At 47.7% G+C, this 23,780-nt stretch overlaps 1 protein-coding gene and 1 long non-coding RNA gene across 5 annotated transcripts in view; one reads left to right on the top strand and one right to left on the bottom strand.

The window, feature by feature from the left end:
• Positions 1-4,757: 4,757 nt before the first annotated feature.
• Positions 4,758-11,339, bottom strand: LOC134736770 (uncharacterized). Of its 2 annotated transcripts, none has more exons than XR_010121012.1 (4): positions 9,785-11,339; positions 6,510-6,606; positions 5,892-6,328; positions 4,758-5,449 (listed from the first exon to the last, which is right to left on the bottom strand). It is a non-coding gene; the product is annotated as an uncharacterized lncRNA (long non-coding RNA). The 2 variants fall into 2 exon arrangements; XR_010121013.1 differs by having other exon boundaries at positions 4,758-6,328; positions 9,785-9,932; positions 10,820-11,339.
• Positions 11,340-11,456: 117 nt separating this feature from the next.
• Positions 11,457-23,780, top strand: part of LIPG (lipase G, endothelial type) — a 28,674-nt gene continuing 16,350 nt past the window's right edge. Inside the window, exons 1-4 of one of the 3 annotated variants that reach the window (XM_055299664.2) lie at positions 11,457-11,854; positions 14,762-14,943; positions 16,884-17,063; positions 18,865-18,976. In XM_055299664.2, the coding sequence (XP_055155639.2) occupies positions 11,758-11,854; positions 14,762-14,943; positions 16,884-17,063; positions 18,865-18,976 (571 nt within the window). In that variant the 5' untranslated portion in view covers positions 11,457-11,757. The remainder of the gene's footprint in view (positions 11,855-14,761; positions 14,944-16,883; positions 17,064-18,864; positions 18,977-23,780) is intronic. The other 2 variants (XR_008661132.2, XM_055299682.2) reach the window with 2 other exon arrangements.

The following is a 23,780-nucleotide window of genomic DNA, read 5'->3' as shown; positions in this document are numbered from 1 at the left end:
TTTGTTCAGCCATGTTTCATCAGTACAGTGCTGGCTACAGTCCTGTCCCTGGGAGTGAGGCAGGATAGGTAGTCAAGGAAGCAACCATGTTCTTGGGAGGCAGCAACCGCAATGACCATATAGCCAACACAATAAGCCTCAGCATTTGCATTGTAACTGAGGTTATTCAAGCAAAGCTATCTTCAGTAGGGACTTTCCCCTCTAGAAAGCATGTACATTTTGATTTTACCTGTCCTCAGACTGACCCTTTGCTCATTATAATAGTAACAGACACACCCTTGGGTGGAGATTTAAGATGCTAATGAGACATGCAACGTATGAACAAATACGTATGGCTACTGCACATGTGCACCCAGAGGACCTCCCAGAATGTGCTTACTAGCAACACCTTTTCCCACCTTATGAATAATCATGTAAGACTTCCAGAAAGGGAGTTCCTTAGTGCCAGTTTTTGCTGTCTCATCCTTACATGCAGCCTCCCCTGAACTGTCTCAGGGTGCACTATTGTATTAGTCCATTCTTACGCTGCTATGAAGAAATACCCACCACTGGGTAATTTGTAAAGAAAAGAGGTTTAATTGAGCCACAGTTCCACATGGCTGAGGAGGCCTCAGAAAACTTACAATCATGGCGGAAGGTACCTCTTCACAGGATGGCAGGAGAGAGAATGACAGCCAGCAGAGGAAATGCCAGATGCTTATAAAACTATCAGATTTCATGAGAATGCACTGACTATCATGAGAACAGTGTGGGGGAAACTGCCCCCATGATTCAATTGTCTCCACCTGGTCCTGCCCTTGACACATGGGGATTATGGGGATTATGGAGATTACAATTCAAGGTGAGATTTGGGTGGGGGCACAGGGCCAAACCATATCAACTGTCTATTCTGCACCTAACTTTCAAAATACTATTTTTCTTTTGCAACAGATTACTCTATGTTACACCTCCTTTGCTGTGTGTCCCCTGTTTAAATTATTTTAAGCCAAGAAGACAAGAACCAAGGTATCATATCAGCTGTCAACAGGAGCTGCTAATCTCTAGGCTTGCTCAGAGTTGTGAAGTTCTTGGCTGATCTCATAGGTGGTCATTTAGCTTTTGTGTATAGGACAAGTAGGAGAAGAATATTAATCCAGTAAATTAAAATAACACTCTGGGCTGGGCACAGTGGCTTATGCCTGTAATGCCAGCACTTTGGGAGGAACATCTGAGGTCAGGAGTTCGAGACCAGCCTGATCAACATGGCAAAACCCTGTCTCTACAAATACAAAAATTAGCCAGTTGTGGTGTGGGAGAATTGCTTGAACCCAGGAGGCGGAGGTTGCAGTGAGCCAAGATTGCACCACTATACTCCAGCATGGGCGACAGAGGGATACTCTGTCTCAAACAACAACAACAACAAAAAACACTCTGAGCTGAATCACTCTGGTATATTTTGTTTTTTATAGGAGTGGGGAGGGTGGGGTGAGTGGAACCCCACAACCATTCCTTGAGCCTCTCATAATGTGGCCAATTACCATGCACAACCTCTCCCAAAAGAAATGTGTCAGGCTTGGCTGGTCTCTCAAATAAATCCCTTTGAACTCCCCTAAATGCTGGTTAAAGCTAATTTTTTACCTGCTTCTTGCCTATATAAATGCAGGAGAAAAACACAACCATGCATGAATAGCATGCATGAAGTTGCACGAAAATAAATTATTCAGTTTCCCCTAGATGTCTTCTGAATGGAAGGCTTCAAGAAATTGGAGCTCATGATTTGCAAATGAGGGGAAGCATAAAAATTAAAGAAACCAGGAAAGGCATGGTGGCTCACACCAGTAATTCCAACACTTTGGGGGGTCAAGGTGAGCAAATCCCTTGAGCTCAGGAGTTCGAGACCAGCCTGGGCAACATGGTGAAACCACATCTCTAAAAAAAACAAACAAACAAAAAAAACAGAAATAAACCAAAATACACCTATCAGAAGCTACCTTCAGCATTCAGGAGAGCTGAGGACATACTGCAAGTAGAGATTTCAATTTAGGCTCAGTCACCTTGCTCTGTAGTCTGTCACCTGGTGCTTCTCAGACTGTTCCTGGAGAATTCTGATCCCTCGTGTTAAAAGAAAAACTTCAGCCAAATTAAATTTAAAGGAGTTTAATTGAGCAATGCATGATTCGCGAATCGGGCAGCCCTCAGAATCACAGCAGATTCAGAGATGCTCTAGGGATGCCTCGTGGTCAGAACAAATTTACAGGCAAAAAAAGGAAAGTGACGTACAGAAATCAGAAGGGAGGTACAGAAACAACTGGATTAGTTACAGGTTGGTGTTTGCCTTATGTGAACACAGTTTGAATATTCAGCAGCCTATGAGTGGTTGAAGTGTGGCTGCTGGGATTGGCCAAGACTCAGCTATTGTTATAGGCGCATACTCTTAAATTAGGTTTTCAATTATTGGGGGAACCTGCCCCCGATAGTCACGTAGGTTCTTTTTTATTTTCCCTAAGTGTCGGCCAGTCTGAGAAATAAAGGGAAAGAGTACAAAAGAGACAAATTTTAAAGCTGGGTGTCCGGGGGAGACATCACATGTGGGCAGGTTCCGTGATGCCCCCTGAGCCGTAAAACCAGCAAGTTTTTATTAGCGATTTTCAAAAGGAGAGGGAGTGTACCAACAGGGTGTAGATCACAGAGATCACATGCTTCACAAGGTAATAAGATATCACAAGGTAAATGGAGGCAGGGCAAGATCACAGGACCACAGGACCGGGGCGAAATTAAAATTGCTAATGAAGTTTCGGGTAGGCATTGTCATTGATAACATCAGGAGACAGGGTTTGAGAGCAGAGAACTGGTCTGACCAAAATTTATTAGGCAGGAATTTCCTCATCCTAATAGGCCTGGGAGCGCTAAGGGAGACTGGGGCTTATTTCATCCCTACAGCTGTGACTGTAAAAGACGGCCTCCCCTAAAGCGGCCATTTCAGAGGCCTACCCTCAGGGATGCATTCTCTTTCTCAGGATTGTTCCTTGCTGAGAAAAAGAATTCAGCGATATTTCTCCCATTTGCTTTTGAAAGAAGAGAAATATGGCTCTGTTCCACCCAGCTCACTGGCAGTCAGAGTTTAAGGTTATCTCTCTTGTTCCCTGAACATTGCTGTTATCCTGTTCTTTTTTCAAGGTGCCCAGATTTCATATTGTTCAAACACACATGCTCTACAAACAATTTGTGCAGTTAACGCAATCATCACAGGGTCCTGAGGTGACATACATCCTCCTCAGCTTACGAAGATGACGGGATTAAGAAATTAAAGTAAAGACAGACATAGGAAATCACAAGGGTATTGATTGGGGAAGTCATAAGTGTCCATGAAATCTTCACAATTTATGTTCAGAGATTGCAGTAAAGACAGGCGTAAGAAATTATAAAAGTAGTAATTTGGGGAACTAATAAATGTCCATGAAATCTTCACAATTTATGTTCTTCTGCCATGGCTTCAGCTGGTCCCTCCGTTCAGGGTTCCTGACTTCCCCCAACATTCAATCTTGTATACCTACTAAGTTAGGTTATGGTTTGTCCACAAGGACTGAAATATAGAAGTAAGAAATATAGAAAGTAGGGGTCCTGGCTGGGTGTGGTGGCTCATGCCTATAATCCCAGCCCTTTGGGAGGTCAAGGTGAGTGGATCACGAGGTCAGGAGTTCGAGACTAGCCTGACCAACATGGTAAAACCGTGTCTCTACTAAAAATACAAAAATTAGCTGGGCGTGGTGGTGCACACCTGTAATCCCAGCTACTTCAGAGGCTGAGGCAGGAGAATCACTTGAACTCGGGAGATGGAGGTTGCAGTGAGCCAAGATTGCATCATTGCACTCCAGCCTGGGCAACAGAGTGAGACTCCGTCTGAAAAAAAAAAAAAAAAAAAAAAGATGTAGGGGTGCTTCTCAGGCCAGGTTTAGTCTGCTGTAACACTCACTAAACTCTTTGTGGGGCGAGGGTTCTGTGGTCAGATCAATTTAGTAAAAGCTGAAAATTCTGTCCCTTTCTTGAAGATTCACAACACACTTCATTTATGTAATCATGTAATAAGCTCTTTCTATCTGCCAGGCTTTATTCTGGGCTCTGGGAGAATGGTAATAAAGGAAAGCAAATGAAATTGCTGCTTTCATGGATCTTTTACCCTAATAGGGAGATGGGCATTAATCAAATAGCCAAACAAATAATGTATATTACAAACTAAGGTAAGTTCTACAAAAGAAGGGAATATGCTTATAGGAAACCTAGGCAAGGGGTGAGGGAAAGTGGCTTTGAGGAAAAGATGCAAACAGATACCTGAAGCTTGCAGAGTTAGCATTAACGAGGCCAGTGGCCAGATCTTGAGGCTTTAGGATGTTCAATAAAAGTATACTGTGATTGGCCGAGCACAGTGGCTCACACCTGTAATCCCAGTACTTTGGGAGGCTGAGGTGGGAGGATCACCTGAGGTCAGGAGTTCAGGACCAGTCTGACCAATGTGATGAAACCCCATCTCTACTAAAAATATAAAAATTATCTGGGCATGGTGGAATGCGCCTGTAATCCCAGCTACTAGGGAGGCTGAGAAAGGAGAATCACTTGAATCCGGGAGGCAGAGGTTGCAGTGAGCTGAGATCGTGCCATTGCACTCCAGCCTGGGCAATAAGAGCGAGACTCCGTCTCAAAAAAAAAAAAATAAAAAAAAATTATATATAAATATACTGTGATCCACATATGTAATTACAATTTCTCCAGCAACCACATTATAAAAAGTAGAGAAAAAGGTGAAAACAATTTTAATAATATATTTTACCTAACTCAGTCTGTCCAAAGTATTATTCCAATATGCATTCAACATAAAAATTATTAATGTTAAGAATTTACTTTTTTTTGTCTTAAGTCTTCAAAATCTGGTGGGTATTTTCTGCTTACAGCACATCTCAATGTAGACTAGCCACATCTCAAGTGCTCAGTAGCCACAGGAGGCCCGTGGATGCTGCACTCAATGACATGGATCTAGAGAAACTGGTGGCAGGGCCAGTGTGGCAGGAAGGCAGCGGGACGAGGGTGTGAGGTTCTGCCACTCACCTGGGCCAGTCCATGGAAGGTGGTGTAGGCATGTTAAGGATCTTGACCTTGAAGCTGAGCCACTGATGGCATGAAACATATTAAAAGTCCTGAGAAGTTCTGCAGTGAATAAGCCCGTTCTTGCTTGTTTAACTCAGTGTTCCCATTTTTATTCCATGTAATACCTAACAACGTCCTAGGGCCACACATTGGGAAATGCTGCTCTAGTTGACTACACTTAGAGGAAGTCTTGCTGCTAATATAAACTTAAGCAAGAGCTGGTTACGGTGGCTCATGCTTGTAGTCTCAGATACTGGGGAGGCTGAGGCAGGAGGATGGCTTGAGGCCAGGAGTTCAAGGCGAGCCTGGACAACATAGTGAGACTCTGTCTCTATAAAAAACAAAAAAGAAAAATTAGCTGGGTGTGGCAGCATACACGTATGGTTCCAGCTACTTGGGAAGCTGAGGCGGGAGGAACGTTTGAGCTCAGAAGTTCAAGGCTGCAGTGAGCTATGGTCAAACCAATGCACTCCAGCCTGGGAGACAGAACGAGACGCTGTCTCAAAAAAAAAAAAAAAAAAAAAAAAAAACCCAGAAAAACCCCCGAAAAACCCTTAAGCAGTTGGAGGTTTCAGGCCTCTCAACGTATTGAGGGGATAGCCAAGGCTACATGTTATCCATGAGACCAGGTAAGCATAGAGATGCTGCCTGGTGGAAGCTTGGCACTCCCTTTCTAAACTTTGCAGGCAGCAAATAACTCAGGAGGATCTAAGTGCTAGCCAAGAGCCAAAAAGCAAGGGCTTTTCTTCCTTTAAAGTCTTCCCAAGTCTTACCTTCATCTAATGGTCTGTCCTATCAATTTCCTTCACTTAATACTTTTTCTCTTCTCTGCACTTGGAATTCAGAGTTGAGTAAACTGTGTGTGCATTTATATTTGTCATTTCTTTCTGAGTTTTCTACAGCACCTAGCACAATGCCAGGAATGTGGTAGGTGTTCAGTGAGCATTTGAAGGGGTCATGTTTGTATTCGTTTTTTCAGGCAATGGTATGTCTTTATTTCAGGTCTTCCACTAAGTCTGGTCCTCTCAGTCCTTCATCATCTCTTCTGTCTTCGAATGCAGAGAGGCCATGGGAAAAGCACCGATCTTGGAATTAGAGGCTGGGTGCCATGGCTTACACCTGTAATCTCAGCGCTTTGGGAGGCCCAGTCAGGAGGATCGTTTGCCCAGGAGTTTGAGACCAGCCTGGGCAACATAGCGAGACCCTGTCTCTACAAAAACACAAAAGAAAATAAAGCCAGGCATGGTGGCTCACGCCTGTAATTCCAACTCTTTGAGAGGCCGAGGCGGGTGCATCACCTGAGGTCAGGAGTTCGACACCAGTCTGGCCAACACGGTGACACCCCGTCTCTACTAAAAATACAAAAATTAGCTTGGTGTGTTGGTGCGTACCTGTAATCCCAGCTACTTGGGAGCTGAGGCAGGAGAATCGCTTGAACCCTGGAGGTGGAGGCTGCAGTGAGCTGAGATCACGCCACTGTACTCTAGCCTGGGGGACAGAGCAAGACTTAATCTCAAAAAAAATAAAAATAAATAAAAAAAATAAAAAAATAAAAAAAAATAGCTGGGCATGGTGGCAGGCACTTGTAGTCTAGCAGCTTGGGAGGCTGAGGTGGGAAGATCACTTGAGCTCAGGAATTTGAGGCTGCAGTGAGCAACAATTTTGTCTCTGCACTCCAGTCTGAGTGACAGAGTGAGATGCTATCTCAAAAAAAAAAAAAAATTGGAATTAGTAACCCAACATTGTGTTCCATCCCTGCCTTTTTACCAACTGTGTGACCTTGAGCAAGTCAGTTAATCTGGCTGGGTCTTGGGATCATTATCTGTAAAGTGAGATGGTTGTACTAAATGATCTCTAAGGTTTATTTTAGTTTTAACACTGTAGATCTATGCTGTTCAATATGGTAGCAACCAGCTACATGTGGCTATTGAGCCCTTGAATATGGCCAGTCCAAACTGACATGTGCTGTAAGTGTAAAATACACACTGGATTTCAAAATAAAAATGTAAAATATCTCAATAAATTTTTTATATTGGCAACATGTTGAAATAATATTTTGGATATGTTGGGTTAAGTAAAATATATTATTAATATTAATTTCTTTTTAAAAATGATTTTGCTTATTTGTTTGGGTAGAGATGAGGTCTCCTTATGTTGCCCTGGCTGGTCTCAAACGCCTAGCCTCAAGCCATCCTCCCACTTTGGCTTCCCAAAGTGCCAGGATTACAGGCATGAGCCACCATGCCCAGCCACTTAATTTTAATTTCATGTGTTTCTTTTTACCTTTATAATAGGGCTACTAGGAAACATAAAATTATATATGTGCCACTATGGACTGAATTGGGACCCCCTCAGATTGCTATGTTGAAGCCCTAACTCCCTATGAGTATTTGGAGATAGGGCCTGTGGGAGATCATCAGGTTTAGATGAGGTTATGAGCTGAGGCACCATGATGGGATTAGAGTTGTTATTGGAAGAGACATCAGCATGTTCTCTCTCTCTCTCTCTGCCATGTGAGGACATAGTGAGAAGGCAGCCATTTAGAAGCCAGAAAGAGGGCCCTCACCAGAAACCGACTATGCTGATGCCCTGATCTTGGACTTGCAGTCTCCAGAACTATAGGAAGATAAATTTCTGTTGTTTAAAGCCACTAAGTCTATCGTATTCTGTTCTGGCAGCCCAAACTGACCAAGACGTGCGGTTTGTATAATATATTTCTGTTGGACAGCATTGGTCCAGATATCTGGGAACTCCTACATACCAGCCAGCCTTCTGGCACTTTTAACGTTCTGTATTGTGTCTGTGAGAGCACAGGCATGGTCTCCAGGCCAGTGTTTCCTCCCTAGCAGCTGCTCAATAAGCTTCTGGCAATTAAGTCATTTTCTTGGTTGTAAGAATATAAACAGTGTCTGGATAATGTATGTAAAAGAGGACCTCATTAAGAGAATATTGGGTAATGACTGGAATCTCTGCAGGGCAGAAGAACCAGGCTTGGAGGATACACTCAGGCAGGCAGCAATGTCCCAAATCCCACCGCAGACTAGTCTGGGGGTGACTCCACTGCTGTCCCAGAGAACCAGAGCTGGCTGCCCATTGGCAGAGTGGCGTGGGTATGTGCTTCCAGCCTCATTAGCTTCCAGTTCAGAGTTCAGTTGATTGAGTTTGAATCGGGGACTCTAGCTGCAAGAGGGGATGGGAAGGTGAACAATTGCTTTTGAGCTTTTTTTAGTGGAAAGTGGCGTCTTATCATAAGCAGAAGATTTATTCCTTTAACATTGGAAGGGTCTTTAGATGCTGAGCTGCCAAATAAGGACTGGAACTCTGTCCTTGTGTTGCCTGAGACCTTGAAATTTTGACTGCAACACAGCAGAAGTTCCACCGAGACTCCTCAGCTGGAACTCCTCCAGGCGAGAGGCTCTTCAGATCTCCTTGTTCTTCTGGGAAGTATGAAGCAGAACAGTTGACATCATACATTCTAATGCTACAATTATAATTTCATGATGTCCTTTGAAAGTTCTTGCATGATATGTTAACGTGGAGACACAGGAGGGCACTCTAACCAACTAGCAATAAACCTAAATGGTTTCATAGCCTTGGCAGTTAAAAAATGGATGTAGAGTTGTTGAACCTGTAAAACACAGGTTTTTCATGTATTTATTTATTTATTTGCGATGGAGTTTCACTCTTGTTGCCCAGGCTGGAGTGCAATGGCGCCATCTCAGCTCACCACAACCTCTGCCTCCCAGGTTCACGCGATTCTCCTGCCTCAGCCTCCCAAGTAGCTGGGATTATAGGGTTGCGCCACCACGCCTGGCTAATTTTTTTATATTTTTAGTAGAGACGGAGTTTCTCCATGTTGGTCAGGCTGGTCTCAAACTTCTGACCTTAGGTGATCCGCCCATCTTGGCCTCCCAAAGTGTTGGGATTACAGGTGTGAGCCACTGCGCCCAGCCAGGTTTTTCTTTTTTTCTAGGCAGGATAACTAACTTTGCAGGACTACCTTCCAACAATACCCTGCAAAATACCCTAGCTTCCGTGGGGGTATCTCACCTATGACAAAGACTCTCAAGACACATCCTCCACATTATCCAGTTAATGTTCTAGGGACCATGGCTGTGAGAAACTCAGAACAGGGAAGGAGTTTTTTTCTTCTGATGTCCAGGCTGGAGTGTAGTGGTGTGATCATGGTACATTACAGCCCTAACTTCTGGGCTCAAGGACTCCTTCCGCCTCAGCCTCCCAAGTATTTTTTTTTTTTTTTTTTTGAGACGGAGTCTCGCTCTGTCGCCCAGGCTGGAGTGCAGTGGCGCAGTCTCGGCTCACTGCAAGCTCCGCCTCCCGGGTTCACGCCATTCTCCTGCCTCAGTCTCTCCGAGTAGCTGGGACTACAGGCGCCCGCCACCACGCCCGGCTAATTTTTTGTATTTTTAGTAGAGACGGGGTTTCACTGTGGTCTCCATCTCCTGACCTCGTGATCCGCCCGCCTCGGCCTCCCAAAGTGCTGGAATTACAGGCGTGAGCCACCGCGCCCGGCCAGCCTCCCAAGTGTTAATAGCTTGCACTACAGGTGTACCACCTTGCTTGGCTAATTAAAAAAATTTTTTTTGGTAGAGATGAGTGTCTATGTTGCCAGGGTTAGGGAAGAGGACTTTTGACTACAGCTTACCCCCTGCCTCAGCCACTAGACCAGGTTGCCAAGGGCTCACATTTAAAGGTCAATTGGCCAAATTGAACCTAGAGCAGAGAAGAGAGACTTGGTTGTCTTGAGACTTTCTTCAAATCTGCAGCCTGTCCCCATGACTCAGTTTTCCCATCTGTAAAATGGAGATAACATTAGACCTATGTCTGTATAGTTTCCTCATGAAGAGAGAGAGAGAGTGGGAACAACATATCTGGGGGCGACATTTACCATTGCATACAGACCATTGACTTCTATACTCAAAAACTAAAGCCCGTCTGCGTCTTGTTAATGAATGATAGCACACGGGAGGGACAAAGCGTGCTCTGCTGGCAGCTGGAGTAACAAAAGTAATGAGGCGAGGTCGGAACAGGATCTGCTGGCTCCAGATCGGTTTCCTCACACAGGTCTCTCCAGTTGGAGCCTCCACGCTAGGGAGGAAGGGGCGCGGGGCCGCTGCGGGGGTTTTCCCTCCCCAGGCAGGGGCAGGACCTGTTCCGGGCGACTGCAGGGTTAAGGGTATCGTCTTGAAGAGCCGGATCCTCCCGGCTGGAGCGAGGCTGGATGGCGGGGCGCAGCCTCTCAGCCTCTCGCACCCGCCCTGCGTCCGCAGTGGTTGTTGGCGCAGCCGCCCAGTCGGTGTTCCGGGCTCAGTCCCCGCTCCCCAGCGCCAGACGCAGACTCCGGGCCAAGTTATCCCTCCGCTCGCTGCTTTCTGCCCCAGGACCCGGATCAATAAAGGGAAGGAGAGCCGGGAGGAAATGATGGAGAACAGAGAGAAAGGAGGTGCTTGATTTCACTCGCCAAGGAGTTAGTGCTCATCGGCAGACACTGGACGCTGGCCACGCGTCTTAGACTCTAAATCTCGGCTCACTGGTCCCTTTGAGGAGGTCGTCTGGTGTTCCTGTAGCCCTCCACCCCACCGTAGGAGAGCGCCTGCCACGAGCTCCGCGCATCGCTAAGTGCTTTGCTACGTGAACTCTTAGTTTTCCCAACATCCCTAAGCCGCGGATACATTATTACCCATGTATTGCGGACGAGAGAACCGCCTCGGAGAAGCTGGCTGGCTCGCCTGGAGTTTTGAAGCTAGTGGGGGAGCGAGGATTCCGAGCAGGTACTATACGATCCTCCAGCGCCGGCCGCAGCTCACAGCCCCTTAGCTCCGCCGGGTTATTGTGCGGCCGCGCCTTCTGCACCTGTTGCGGCCCTCGCTAGGCGGGAGGGGAGGGAGAAGAGGAGGACAAACGGGATGACCAGGTGGCTCTCCCCCGACGGACTCCCGGCCCGGGGAGCGGATAGACCACTCCCAGAGAGAGTGTGGCTTTGCGCCTTGGAGAGGATGCTCTCCTTCTCCAGGGATCGCGTCCCCAGCGGACGCAGGGTTTCAGGGAAATGTCCGCCTCCGCCACTTGGGATGGCAGGGGCGAGAGGAGCATCTGGGTGTCCGGGGGAGGGCAGTGGGAGAAAGCTGGGGCTGCTGGAGTCGCAGCTGCCTGCGGAGCGGGCCCGGGAGGAAGCGGGGCCGAGCGTGCGGCGTCCACGCGGTGAGTGTGCAGCACTTTCATTCAAACTTTCTCCAGTCTCGGTTCCGGCGTCAGCAAGGTGTGACCAATCAGAGCCCAGAGACGGGAATAAATTATGCAAATCACCATCTGGCGATGGGTCAGATGACTCCCATACTTTAAAAAACTACCTCTATAGGAGCGTGACAGCAGCGAGCTCTTGCCTCCCGGCGGCTCAGGACGAGGGCAGATCTGGTTCTGGTGCAAGCCGTTCACGCTCGCTCCCTGCCACCGCCCGCGGGTCCGTGCCGCCAAGTTTTCATTTTCCACCTTCTCCGCCTCCAGTCCCCCAGCCCCTGACCGAGAGAAGGGTCTTACCGCCCGGATTGCTGGAAACACCGAGAGGTGGTTTTTGTTTTTAAAACTCCTATTTCTGGGGAGGGGGTGTGGCGGGGCAGGATGAGCACCTCCGTTCCTCTGCTCTGTTTCTGGAGCCTCTGCTGTTGCTTTGCTGCGGGGAGCCCCGCACCTTTTGGTCCAGAGGGACGGCTGGAAGGTAACGTGCATTTATTTTTATTCCCCCCAGCCACTTCTCTGTGCTGGGTCCCCTCTGTCTTGCTGATTCTTCAATCCCTCCTTGTTCCTATGAAATTCTTCCTTTCCCACTGCGCTGCCCGTTTTCTCCTCCAATCCACCTTGGAGTCCACCTGTCTCTCTGCGCGTCTGATGGGGGCATCCCCGGCAAGTCATGCAAAAGGCAAAGGCTGGCAGTGTGCGCTGGCTCTTGCCAGCCCTCCCACCCCCACCTGCTTCCCTTATATGGCTCCCTCAGGCAGTGCTGGTGCTGTCCAGCCAGCCGAGCGGCCTGGCAGCAGCTCTGAAACCTTGTCCTCATGCCTGAACCTGGAGGTTTGAGAGGCAAGAAGGTTGTTAGAGCTGTGTCTCCTGGAGCTGCCTTTTAGTCTTGGTGTAGGTGTCTTGAAAGTTCAGGTGGCAGGGTAGCTGGCTTTGGTTTGATTCGTGCTTGCAGGGAGCGTCTGGTGGGTCGCTTGTGCTTAGAAGCTGCAGGGCCTGTTCCCCCAGGTTGCCAGCCTTTTCCTTTTCAACACTCTTGTGCTCCCCCCACTCTTCCTCTTCCCACTCCTCCTCCCTTTCCTTCTCCTGGCTTTTAGCGTTTCTTCCTCTTGGGTTCTGTATGGCAGCCTTTTCCAGTGGAGGCAGCTTGCCCTGGGGGAGCCAGAGTCAGTCAGCTCTGGGGGAATCAGAATCAGAGTGAGAACTAAGTCAGCTGATAAGCAGTGGAGGGCTGGGGAGCCCCTAAACTGAACCCCATCATCTCATCTTCTAGTCTGCTGAGGTTGTGCCAAATGGTCTGTGTGGGCTTATGTATGTGTGGGAGGGTTACTGTGAATGAATGGAAAGCCTTGCTTTACTCAACATGTTTCCAACTCTGGTGCTAACTAGAAGCATGGCCTAGGGCAGGTCTCATCTCTGGCTCCTCACCTGTGAAATGCTAAAGTTCCTTCTAACTTCTGTGTTCTGGGCCTCTGAGTATGTGTGAGTCACTTCCTTCATTCCAAAAAGTATTTACTGCATACCTACTTAGTGTCAGACACTATTCTGGAGCAGGGGAGACAGCAGTGGACAAAATGATGGCAATCTCTGCCCTTGTGACACTTACATTTCAGTGGTAGGAAGACAGACAGTGCACTGATTAAAATATCAGTGGTGCTCAGTATTATGGAGAAAAATCAAGCAGAGGAGGAAGGTGGGGCATGCTGGTGGGGGAAGGTGGCGCAATTTTATGATGTGGTCAGGGAAGGCCTTTCTGGAGAAGTTGACCATTGAGCAAAGAGCTGAAGGGGGTGAGAGAAGGAGCCATGAGGACATCTGAGTGAGGAACAATCAGAAAGTCCCAGAGGCTGCAGTGACCCAGGCCAAAAGTAGTAGGAATGCACCTAGAGAACTTTGGGGTCAGAGCGGCTCAGACACTAAGAGGAAGAGTCTTTGTCCATATGTGGGTTTATCCACAGATCTGTCTCAGGAATCCAGGAGCCTTCTTTTCTCCTAGGTTTCCCCATCTGGCCTCTGCGTGAGTGGCTATCTGGGTAGAAGGTGGGGAGTTGTTGAACTCATTATGTCCGTGGTTCAAATTTCTGCTGGTTGGGGCTTTTGTTCATTACTTTCATGACGGTTAACCTGATTTCCGCTCATGTGCATTCAGCAGCATTTTCTGGAACCTTATCCCTCTTACATCTGCTGCATTCTTCCCCCCTCTCCCTCTGTCCCCTCCGCCCTCTCCACCACTATATCTCTTTCCTTTTGGTATCTTCTTCCTTTTGCTTCTTAACTCTGAGATAAATTAACTCCAAGATGGTCATTTGGCATCTTTCCCTGCTGGGTGATAGGAGAGTTTGATACTCTAACTTCCTAGCCAGTTATCCAGTGATGCATCCCAGGATGGCTGAAAGAGTGCTGGGTGGGGTCCATTTATGACTTTCTGAAACAGTGTCATGATGACAGCACCTACTTAAGTGTTAAGCCACAGTGGCCATCAGTGACATGAGCTGCACTTTGGGAGCAGGGCTGTCTCCTAGGTGGCACTGTGCATGAGCAGTGAAGCTGGAAGGGGGGATTTTTGTTGCTTTTAGGAGTTTCTCCATGGCTTTAGTCATTTACTTAACAAACTGGATGAATGCCTGGCACATGCCACCACTAGAAAGGGCACTGAGGATGCCTGAGGTTCCCTAGATGGGAACACTAGGGGAAGCCTATTTTCCAGCAGGTCAACAGCCTCTTGCCTCTAATTCCAAAATCCACAATCTCTCAAAATTGGAAAATGTGTTTGGTAACTTGTTTGGCAGCAAGACCTGGCCTTCCCTGATCTGAACTTATTTGGCAGCAAAAACCTGGCCTGAGATAACAGGAGGCTATTGGTTATCTTTATGTTTGCCCTCAAATGTGAGTGGTTATGTATTTCTCTGCAGAAATATTAGGGTGTTTGATCGGGGGGGAATAGCCCAGGCCCCACTGGCAGCATTATATAATATATGGTGTATGCTCCATAATGCCTTTCTAAAATCTGAAAACTTCTAAATTCTGAAACTCACCTGGTCCCAAGCATTTCAGAAAAAGAATTGAGAGCTTGTACTCTAAAAGTAGGAAGGAAGTAGAACTCCTTTTGATAGGAAAGAAGAGGGAAATGCAAGAGAGAGATCTATTTATTTCAGTGACAGTAATTAATACTAGTGACTAATTCATACTCTTTAAGTATAAATGAGATGTCCTTTTTAATAAAATTTTCGCAGTTTTTCTGGGAGGTGAAAAGGGAACATTCAGCAGATGTAAAAACCGAAACCCAGATGGCTTAAGCAATTTGCTCATGATTGAACTAGAATCAGACCCCAGGTCTCTCACTCCGCAAGTCTGCTAGATGCACCCAGGCTCTGTTCTGTCTCCCCAGATAAGCTCCACAAACCCAAAGCTATACAGACTGAGGTCAAACCATCCGTGAGGTTTAACCTCCGCACCTCCAAGGACCCAGAGCATGAAGGATGCTACCTCTCCCTCGGCCACAGCCAGCCCTTAGAAGACTGCAGTTTCAACATGACAGCTAAAACCTTTTTCATCATTCACGGATGGACGGTGAGCCCGGGGAGGGAGCTCTGTGGCTTTATACAAGATTTGATTCCCTTTGTTTTGGCCAATTAGAAAGAATTCTGGTGTTTCCAGATTCCAAACCCTCTTCCCCCCTTTCCTTGTGGGCTGCTTGTATTTCAGACAGCTGTGAAGAATGTAACGGGCATTCACTAAGGGGCAATCTGGACTCCAGCAGGGTGGTATTAATGATGGCACACAACGGGCTTTCAGAAAGTGGCTCTCCTGAGGGCAGCAGCCCAGCTCCACTGGCTCTTAAGGACCCCTCTAATTACACTTAATTACGCTGGTCAACCACTGCCTGGAGGGGGCTGTCCTGCCGTGAGAGCTGAGCTTAACTAAAGCAACTTGACTGGCTCCGAGAACCTATGAGTAGCCAGCTGGCCTGGATTGCTGGCTGCCCTTGGCATAGTGCCCTCCTGTTTGCATAGAGATAGCCCCGTTTAAAGGCACTGGGGCTCTTTATGTGCCCTAGCTGAGCAATTCACGTTGAAAAGCCCATGACAAACTTCAACAAAAAAGGGCTTTAGTTCTCAGCTTCAGAAGCTTTTGACCAGCCAGGGATTTATTCATTCATATAATGACAGTCTGTAGGGAAATGGCACTATTAAGTGAGCAGATTTCTGCCTGGGCTAATTGGAAGGGGACAGTCCTCCTCTTAATGATGAGAAATTCATATCTGTTACATGCTTTTGGGGTCTTTAAGTCTGTCATCCATGGTTGAGGTCAGGGGCAGGAGAGGGTAGGTGCCTGCCTACCTAGTTGAACGAAGAGATGATTAAGAGCCTGTCTAACCCTGCTCATCACACAACCTACAATCAGAATCATATGTGTGAATCTTTTTAAGGCCCCCTGTCAAAATGCAAATACAAGCTGCCTGTGACTTACAAGTGGGTTGCATTCCAGAAAGTTCTTTTGTAATCTGTTTGGAACTTGGAACAGCAGTTTCCCATAGAAGCAAGGTTGTCAATGGCATTTGGGTTCCCAGGCTAGGCACAGAAAATCTATTTATTTGATAATGGGCTTGTGGATAGGTTTACAACTGGACCTAGTCACCGTCTATAACTTTGTTTCTGTGGGAAAATATGTTCTGAGTTGTAATTTGGGATTCTGGGGAATGATTTTCCCTACTCTGGGGTCAAGAGGGATGGCAGAGATGGGTTGTGGGAAGGGGTCATTTGTTAACTCTGCATTCACCTAGGAGACAGCATCTCCCTGCATCTCTGAGAAGCTAATTCTCCAGGGCAACCCTCCCCAGCTGCCTTTGAAGGATGGAGCAGGCCACTTGCCTGCTTGTAACTGGGACTCAGACCAGCCTCATGCCAGTATCACCCTTAACACGTATCTCATAGTGGCTGCAACAGACAGTGGGGCAACAGCATAGGACATTCGCTAGGAAAGTTTTGATGGGAAATACTGGGGATGTAAAGAGCAATGGAAGACAAATACCTGCGTAGTGATTCTGCCTGTGCTGGTCCTTCTCATGTGCAAATGTTTGGTCCCTGAGCAGCCAATGTGCAGATTCTAAAATTGTCTAGGGGCACTGGGCATGGTGGCTCATGCCTATAATCCCAGCACTCTGGAAGGCCTAGGTGGGACATCGCTTGAGCCCAGGAGTTCAAGACCAGCCTGGGCAACGTAATGAGACCCTGTTGCTGCAAAAAGTTTAAAAATTATCCAGGCGTGGTGGCATGTGCCTGTAACCCAGTCACTCTGGAGGCTGAGGTGGGAGGATTGCCTCAGCTCAGGAGTTGGAGGCTATCATGAGCTGAGATTGTTGTCAGTGCACTCCAGCCTGGGCAACAGAGTGAGGCCCTGAGTCAAAAAAAAAAAAATTAAATGGGGTGAGGGTCATATAGAAAGGAATTCCATACTTTTTAGGATTTCTGAAACCAAGAATAAAAAATAACTTCCACTTTTTTCTGCAGATGAGCGGTATCTTTGAAAACTGGCTGCACAAACTCGTGTCAGCCCTGCACACAAGAGAGAAAGACGCCAATGTAGTTGTGGTTGACTGGCTCCCCCTGGCCCACCAGCTTTACACGGATGCGGTCAATAATACCAGGGTGGTGGGACACAGCATTGCCAGGATGCTCGACTGGCTGCAGGTACCGGGGGATGAGAGGGAGTCCCCTGTCATCAGCAGGATCTCAAACCCAATCTTCTTAAGAAATGCAGGTCATGCATCTGTTGCCATGAACTTCTGGAGTCTGATAAAAATCTTTGAGATTAAAAGTTTTATTAAATTAAGTATTATTTGGAATACTTGATAGCTGGGACTTTTCGAGAGCCTTTTAATTATTGATAGATCTCTGGATTTTTCCTGTTACTTAATTTGCTGATAATTGGCCTTATAGGTTGTTTCTTCCTGATCTTAGAAACAGATGCCCTTAGGTTGGTTGGGGATGGGCAGGAACCAGGCCAGGCTTGTGATCTGAAATTCCTACAAAGCCTGCTCTCGTCTCTGAAGCATGGCTGTGCTGAGGGTGGGGAAGGGGTTATTTCAAAAATGCAGCCTAATATCTCTTTTCTTTGAGATGGAATCTTGTTCTGTTGCCCAGGCTGGAGTACAGTGGTGCGATCTCAGTTCACTGCAACCTCCACCTCCCAGGTTCAAGCGATTCTCCTCCCTCAGCCTCCTGAGTAACTGAAACTACAGGCGCGTGTCACCATGCCCAGCTAATTTTTTGTATTTTCAGTAGAGATGGGATTTCACTGTGTTAGCCAGGATGGTCTTATCTCCTGACCTCGTGATCCGCCTGCCTAGGCCTCCCAAAGTTCTGGGATTACAGGCGTGAGCCACTGTGCCCAGCCTGCCTGATACCTCTTTTAAAATATGAAGTGTGGAAAACAGATCTTGAAGTCTTATATTTACTTTTTTTTTTTGAGACAGAGTCTCGCTGTCACCCAGGCTGGAGTGCAGTGCCATGATCTTGGCTCACTGCAACCTCTACCTCCTGGGTTTAAGTGATTCTCCTGCCTTAGCCTCCCAAGTAGCTGAGATTACAGGTGTGAGCCACCATGCCCAATTAATTTTTGTATTTTTAGTAGAGATGGGGTTTCACCATGTTGGCCAGACTAGTCTCTAACTCCTGTCCTCAGGTGATCTGCCTGCCTCAGCCTCCCAAAGTGCGGGGATTACAGACGTGAGCCACCGCACCCAGCCTATTTACTTTTAATAGGTTAATAATCTGCCTGAGATCAGTGGATTTAGCTGGGAGAAGGCAGGGCAGGGTACACTGTCAAAGCAGCACCATTATCTCAGCAATTCCAGCCTGGCCTTCCTTGTTCCCATGGAATGGGATGAATTCTGGCAGAATTCTGGTCAGGATTCTTGAGCAGTCCCTCTGTCCTCTGCCTAAGCTCTTCTATAGAGTTTGGTTCCCGAGCCATGGGGTTACCTCCTTACCCCCCAGATGAGTGCTCTGACGGGACAATGCGTCACGTCTGGGGTCCCACATGGGCTTGTGAGGAGGAGGTTGGCAGCTCCTGGGGCTGGGTGGAGGTCAGGCCTTAGAGGGCATTCTGCTGAGGGCTGTGGTTGGCACTGCAGTCTCCAGTGAGTACGGCAGCTTTGACCTCCTCACCACCACCCTCCCCTCTCTTAGATACTGCCAGAAAGAACAAGAAATGTGTAGGGAACAGCCACATATGCAGCCTCCAGTCATACCCTCCACCCTGTCCCCGCACTTGGCATTTGCAGTGCCACGAAGTCCTTTTGGCCTCCCCTAAGCTGGCTGTGACCCACACATGTGGCATCACCAGCAAAGCCAGTGGGGCCCTAGGGAGTCTCTGTGCCCACAGCCCCCGCATCTCCTCCTGCTCCGTGATTGAGTTGTTGAACTGCTGGTGATTCTGGGGGCTCTGGACCCTGCTTTTCTGCTCACATACTTTGGTGACTTTCTATAGGAGAAGGATGATTTTTCTCTCGGGAATGTCCACTTGATCGGCTACAGCCTCGGAGCGCACGTGGCTGGGTATGCTGGCAACTTCGTGAAAGGAACGGTGGGCCGAATCACAGGTGAGCTCCGCTTCCATCACCAAAGGGCTCCCTCAGCTACGCTAAGCCAGAATGCTCCCAAATGAGGCAGCACAGTGAGTCATAGAAAGTTAGCTTTGGAAGGAACCTGGAAAGCATCTAATTCAAAACTTCCCAAGTGTTCTTTTTAGTCACAAGAACCTCTTTTTTTTTTTTTTTTCAAATCGAACTCCCACAGGCCCGCAGTATATGAGACACAGAAAGGGGGGTGCTGTGGGTGAAGTGGGGTGGGTATATGGCGGCTTGTGTTAGTCTTGCCAATGTGGGCATTCCCCTTCCCTAGAGGCATCTCAGAGTCTCAGAGCACCAGGGAACAGAGTTTGAATACCATGGGTCTGGTCCAACAGGTGAGGAAACAAATACAGAGAGGTGAGGCAACTTGCCCAGGGGCAAACAGCTAATAACTCAAGAGCAGAAGCTGGATGGAGCCCTGGCCCCAAAGCTTTTGGGTGTTCCCTTCAGGTCTCCACCCAAGGACTCAGGGAAAAAAATGAATAGTAGATTTTAGTTTGAATTCTGCCTCTGATTTCTATCTTGTCTCCCAATAGCCTCTTTCCCATGTTAAGGTAGCATATTTATGAATGAGAGCTACCAATTTGGAACGGGTAGTTCAACTTTGTAATAAAAGGAACCTTTCTAATATTGGTCCCCAGGGGATCAATAGAAAATTGAATTTTCCATGTTGAGAACTGCATCTTAGTGAGCTTTTAACATGAGAGTTTGGATTAAATCATTTAATGATTATGAAAAGTGTAAAAGGTTTTCTTTCTCATTTTTGGGCCCCTCAAGTATATACACAGAGCTTCCTCTATGCTACAATTAATGGTAAATTTGTTGCCCTGAACTTCTATCCTTCTTCCAGCATTATTTTGTTTATATTTACCCCTAGCTTCCCCCTTACTCCCAAGATTCTAAGGGTGATCACCTAGAAGGAAAGATCTAAACAATTCCTTTCCCTGTAGTGTTTTCATTTTAAAACAAAACTCAGGCTGGGTGTGGTGGCTCACACCTATAATCCCAGCACTTTGGGAGGCCGAGGTGGGTGGATCACGAGGTCAGGAGTTCGAGACCAGCCTGGCCAACATGGTGAAATCCTGTCTCTACTAAAAATACAAAAATTAGCCAGCTGTGGTGGCGGGTGCCTGTAATCCCAGCTACTTGGGGGGCTGAGGCAGGAGAATCGCTTGAACCCAGGAGGTGGAGGTTGCAGTGAGCCGAGATTGTGCCACTGCACTCCAGCCTGGGTGACAGAGCAAGACATCGTCTCAAAAAACAAAACAAAACTCAGGTAGAAGAGAGTCCTTAGCTAAATAACAATTTGGTAAAGGTAGAATTTCAGATTTCAGTGACAAGCCGATATGGTAGAATTTTAAAAAGAATATTTAATACAAAAAATTTAGCCGGGTGTGGTGGCGGGCGCCTGTAGTCCCAGCTACTGTACGGAGAGGCTGAGGCAGGAGAATGGCGTGAACCCGGGAGGCAGAGCTTGCAGTGAGCCGAGATCGTGCCACTGCACTCCAGCCTGGGCGACAGAGCAAGACTCCGTCTCAAAAAAAAAAAAAAAAAGAATATTTGTGAATTTTTCCTGGCTCTCCTGAATCCTGTCCCTGGGCTTGAGTCTAGTATGTGCGTGCACACACATGAACGTGCATGCATGCACATGCCTGTCGATCCAATGACTTGATTCATCCCAGCTTGAGAGCTTTATTTTTGATTTCCAAGACTGTGGGGCTTGAGCTGCCCAAAGTGGGCTATGATTGTGTGGCCACCCATGACTGCTCATTAACCCCTTGCTGGTGCAAAGCAGTTTGACTTGAAGCCACTCGGGTTCCATTCTCTGAGCGCCTCTTCCTAGCCCCTGAATGAGAGGTGTGATGTTTCAGATCCAGGTGGCTGAGTTCAAATTGTAGCACACACCAGAGTCAGGCCCAGGATGTCAGTAACGATGACAAACTGCAGATCTTGCCTTTCTCTATTTCTATATCTGAAATGAGATGGGGCTAGGGAGGGAACTTTCCAGTTCTTTCCCCCTCCCTGTTTGCGTGGCATCTTCTGGGGTGAGGGCTTTTCTCCTGAGGATGGCAGGGGAGCCAGGCAGAATGCTAATTAGTGCTCTGGGATGTTTGCATGGAGCATGATGCCCACATGCCCTGAGCATAGCCCCTTCCCTCTGGCCTTTCTCTGTAGAGAAGGGGCCTGGCCTCTGTCTAGTTGCCAAGCAGCACCCCTGACACACGCTGTTGTGTATGTCTGATAGGGAAGGCTGTGTCCTCTCCTCTCCCCTTGGTAGGCTTCTCATGGACCTGTGGACAAGGTGATCGCAACTGGTAAGAGGACAGATTGAGACTTGCATGGGATCCTGCGTCCAGTGATGCCACTATGCCAAGGCCACCAGACAGTCCTTAGCCTGGGCCTTGCAAGGGTATATCTGAACCCCAATCTTGCTTGGACCAGAGGGTGTGGATGGGGGTTTGCTAGAGTTTTACTTTCTTAGGCTTCTGAGAGAAGCCTGTGATATACTAGGAAAGAGGTCATATATTTATAATTGAACCTGTGTCTTGTTTGCTATAATTAGGTAAGCAAGCAGATGAATTTATTCAAGAAATGTGTACATATGTGCAGGCTAGATGCTAGCTAATGTCAAATACCTCATGTGTGGCCGGGCGCAGTGGCTCACGCCTGTAACCCCAGCACTTTGGGAGGCCAAGGTGGGTGGATCACCTGAGGTCAGGAGTTCAAGACCAGCCTGGCCAACATGATGAAACCCCATCTCTACTAAAAGTACAAAAATTAGCCGGGCATGGTGGTGGGTGTCTGTAATCCCAGCTACTCAGGAGGCTAAAGCAGGAGAATCTCTTGAACCCAGGATGTGGAAGTTGCAGTGGGCAGAGATCGCGCCACTGCACTCCAGGCTGGGTGACAAGAGTGAGACTCTGTCTCAAAAAAACAAAAACAAAAACAAAATTAAAAAACAAACAAAAACCACCTCATATATGACAGCCACTTTATGCTGTCTCTGAGCCACGTAGCAACCCTGAACATTCTACAGAGGGGGAAACTAGGACTCAGTGATTAAGTAAAGGGCCCAATATCCTGGGCCCTATAAGTAGCAGAGCTGGGACTCAAACGCATGCTGTCAGATTCCAGATCCCATGCACCTCACTGCTGTGCCATGCCGCCTCTCTTCTGTAGGTAGAGATAAAGTAGCCAGGCATGGTAGTGCATGCCTGTAATCCTAGCTACTTGGGAGGCTGAGGTGGGAGGATCACCTGAGCCCAGGAGGTGGAGGTTGCAGTGAGCCGAGATTGGGCCACTGCACTCCAGCCTGGGCAACAGAGTGAGACCCTGTCTTAAAAAAAAAAAAAAAAAAACGTAGCTATTGAACTACAGCAGGCCCTGCTCTGCCAGGCCAGAATGCACAACCCTGGAAGTTTTGCATGTGTGCATGTGTGTGTGCTCCATTTGCTGGACAAAGCAGCTTTGGAGGAGTCTATGACTGAATGGAAGAAGCAGCGGAGTTTCTCTATCTCCTCTTTATTTAAGGAGGCAGTTCTCCCTGTCATTCATCCCTAGTTTAAAAAGTTAAATGTGCTACTGCACCCCTGAAGCTGTGGGCCACAGATATGTGTCAGGGACAGTCAGAGCAGGGCAGGCAGGCTCTGGCTGGGTAGGTGAAGGCCCAGCCTTGCCTGCCAGCCAGCCTGTGAAACCCCATCAGCTGCCTGCATTCCTCCAGCACAGCCTGGTTTCCATGGCACTGACCGTCTGGTAGGGACCTTTGTTCACACCAAGTAAAGAGCCTCTCTCGTATTGATTGCAAAGCAGAATGTTGCTCTCTCTTTCTCTTTCCTCCAGGAGACATGGTGAGAGGCAGGGACAGGCTGCTGTGTCAGTACTGTTGTCCTTGCGGCCTCTGAAATGGGTTGTCGTGGGCTATTCTGGGAGCACACTGCTTTTGTGCCATCTCTCTTTTGGGTCCTGGGCTAGGGATGAACCCTCAAGCAGCCTGGGCTCCCTTTCTGTCTTGGTCGCACATAAAGTTATCTAAATTTGGCTGGGTACGGTGGCTCACGCCCGTAATCCCAGCTACTCAGGAGGCTGAGGCAGAAGAATCGCTTGAACCCAGGAGGCGGAGGCTGCAGTGAGCCGAGATCGCGCCACTGCACTCCAGCCTGGGTGACAGAGCAAGATTCCGTCTCAAAAAAAAAAAAAAAAAAAAAGAAAAAAGTGTGATCTAAATTTTTGGAAACTATTTAGTGTTTCAGCTTCTACCAGTTTTCATATGAGTAATGAGTTCTGCAAGTTGACCATCCACTCTAGACGGTAGCTCTGCCTCTTGTTTATCCTGAAACTACCATCTCAAGTCTCCTGATAGGCTCCCTGGTTCTAATGTGCTGGGGTCTGGTGAACACGGTTGTTACCCATGTCCTCCTTTCAGGACTCTTATTGGTCACATCTCCTCCCAGCCTTGGTGTTTCGATGCCAGGGTTTCTAAGCCTAGGCAATATTGACATTTGGGGCCAGGTAAGGTTTTGGTGTGGGGGGTGTGTGTGTGTGTTGGGGGGATTGACTTGTGCACTGTAGAATGTTTAGCTGTATTCCTGGCCTGGCCCTGCTAGATGCTAGCAACTCTCTCCATCAGAATGGGGGCAACAAAAAGGTCTTCAGGCATTGCCAGATGTCCCCTGGGGGGAAAAGCCACTTGTAGTGGTGAACCACTGTTCCAGTGACTCTTCCTTTCTGGCACATTTCATCTCTTAACTTTCTCCAGGTCCTTCCTGTGTGT

Source organism: Symphalangus syndactylus, chromosome 1 (assembly GCF_028878055.3).
Source record: "Symphalangus syndactylus isolate Jambi chromosome 1, NHGRI_mSymSyn1-v2.1_pri, whole genome shotgun sequence".
Taxonomy (NCBI): domain Eukaryota; kingdom Metazoa; phylum Chordata; class Mammalia; order Primates; family Hylobatidae; genus Symphalangus; species Symphalangus syndactylus.
This window is presented reverse-complemented; position numbering and strand designations above follow the sequence as displayed.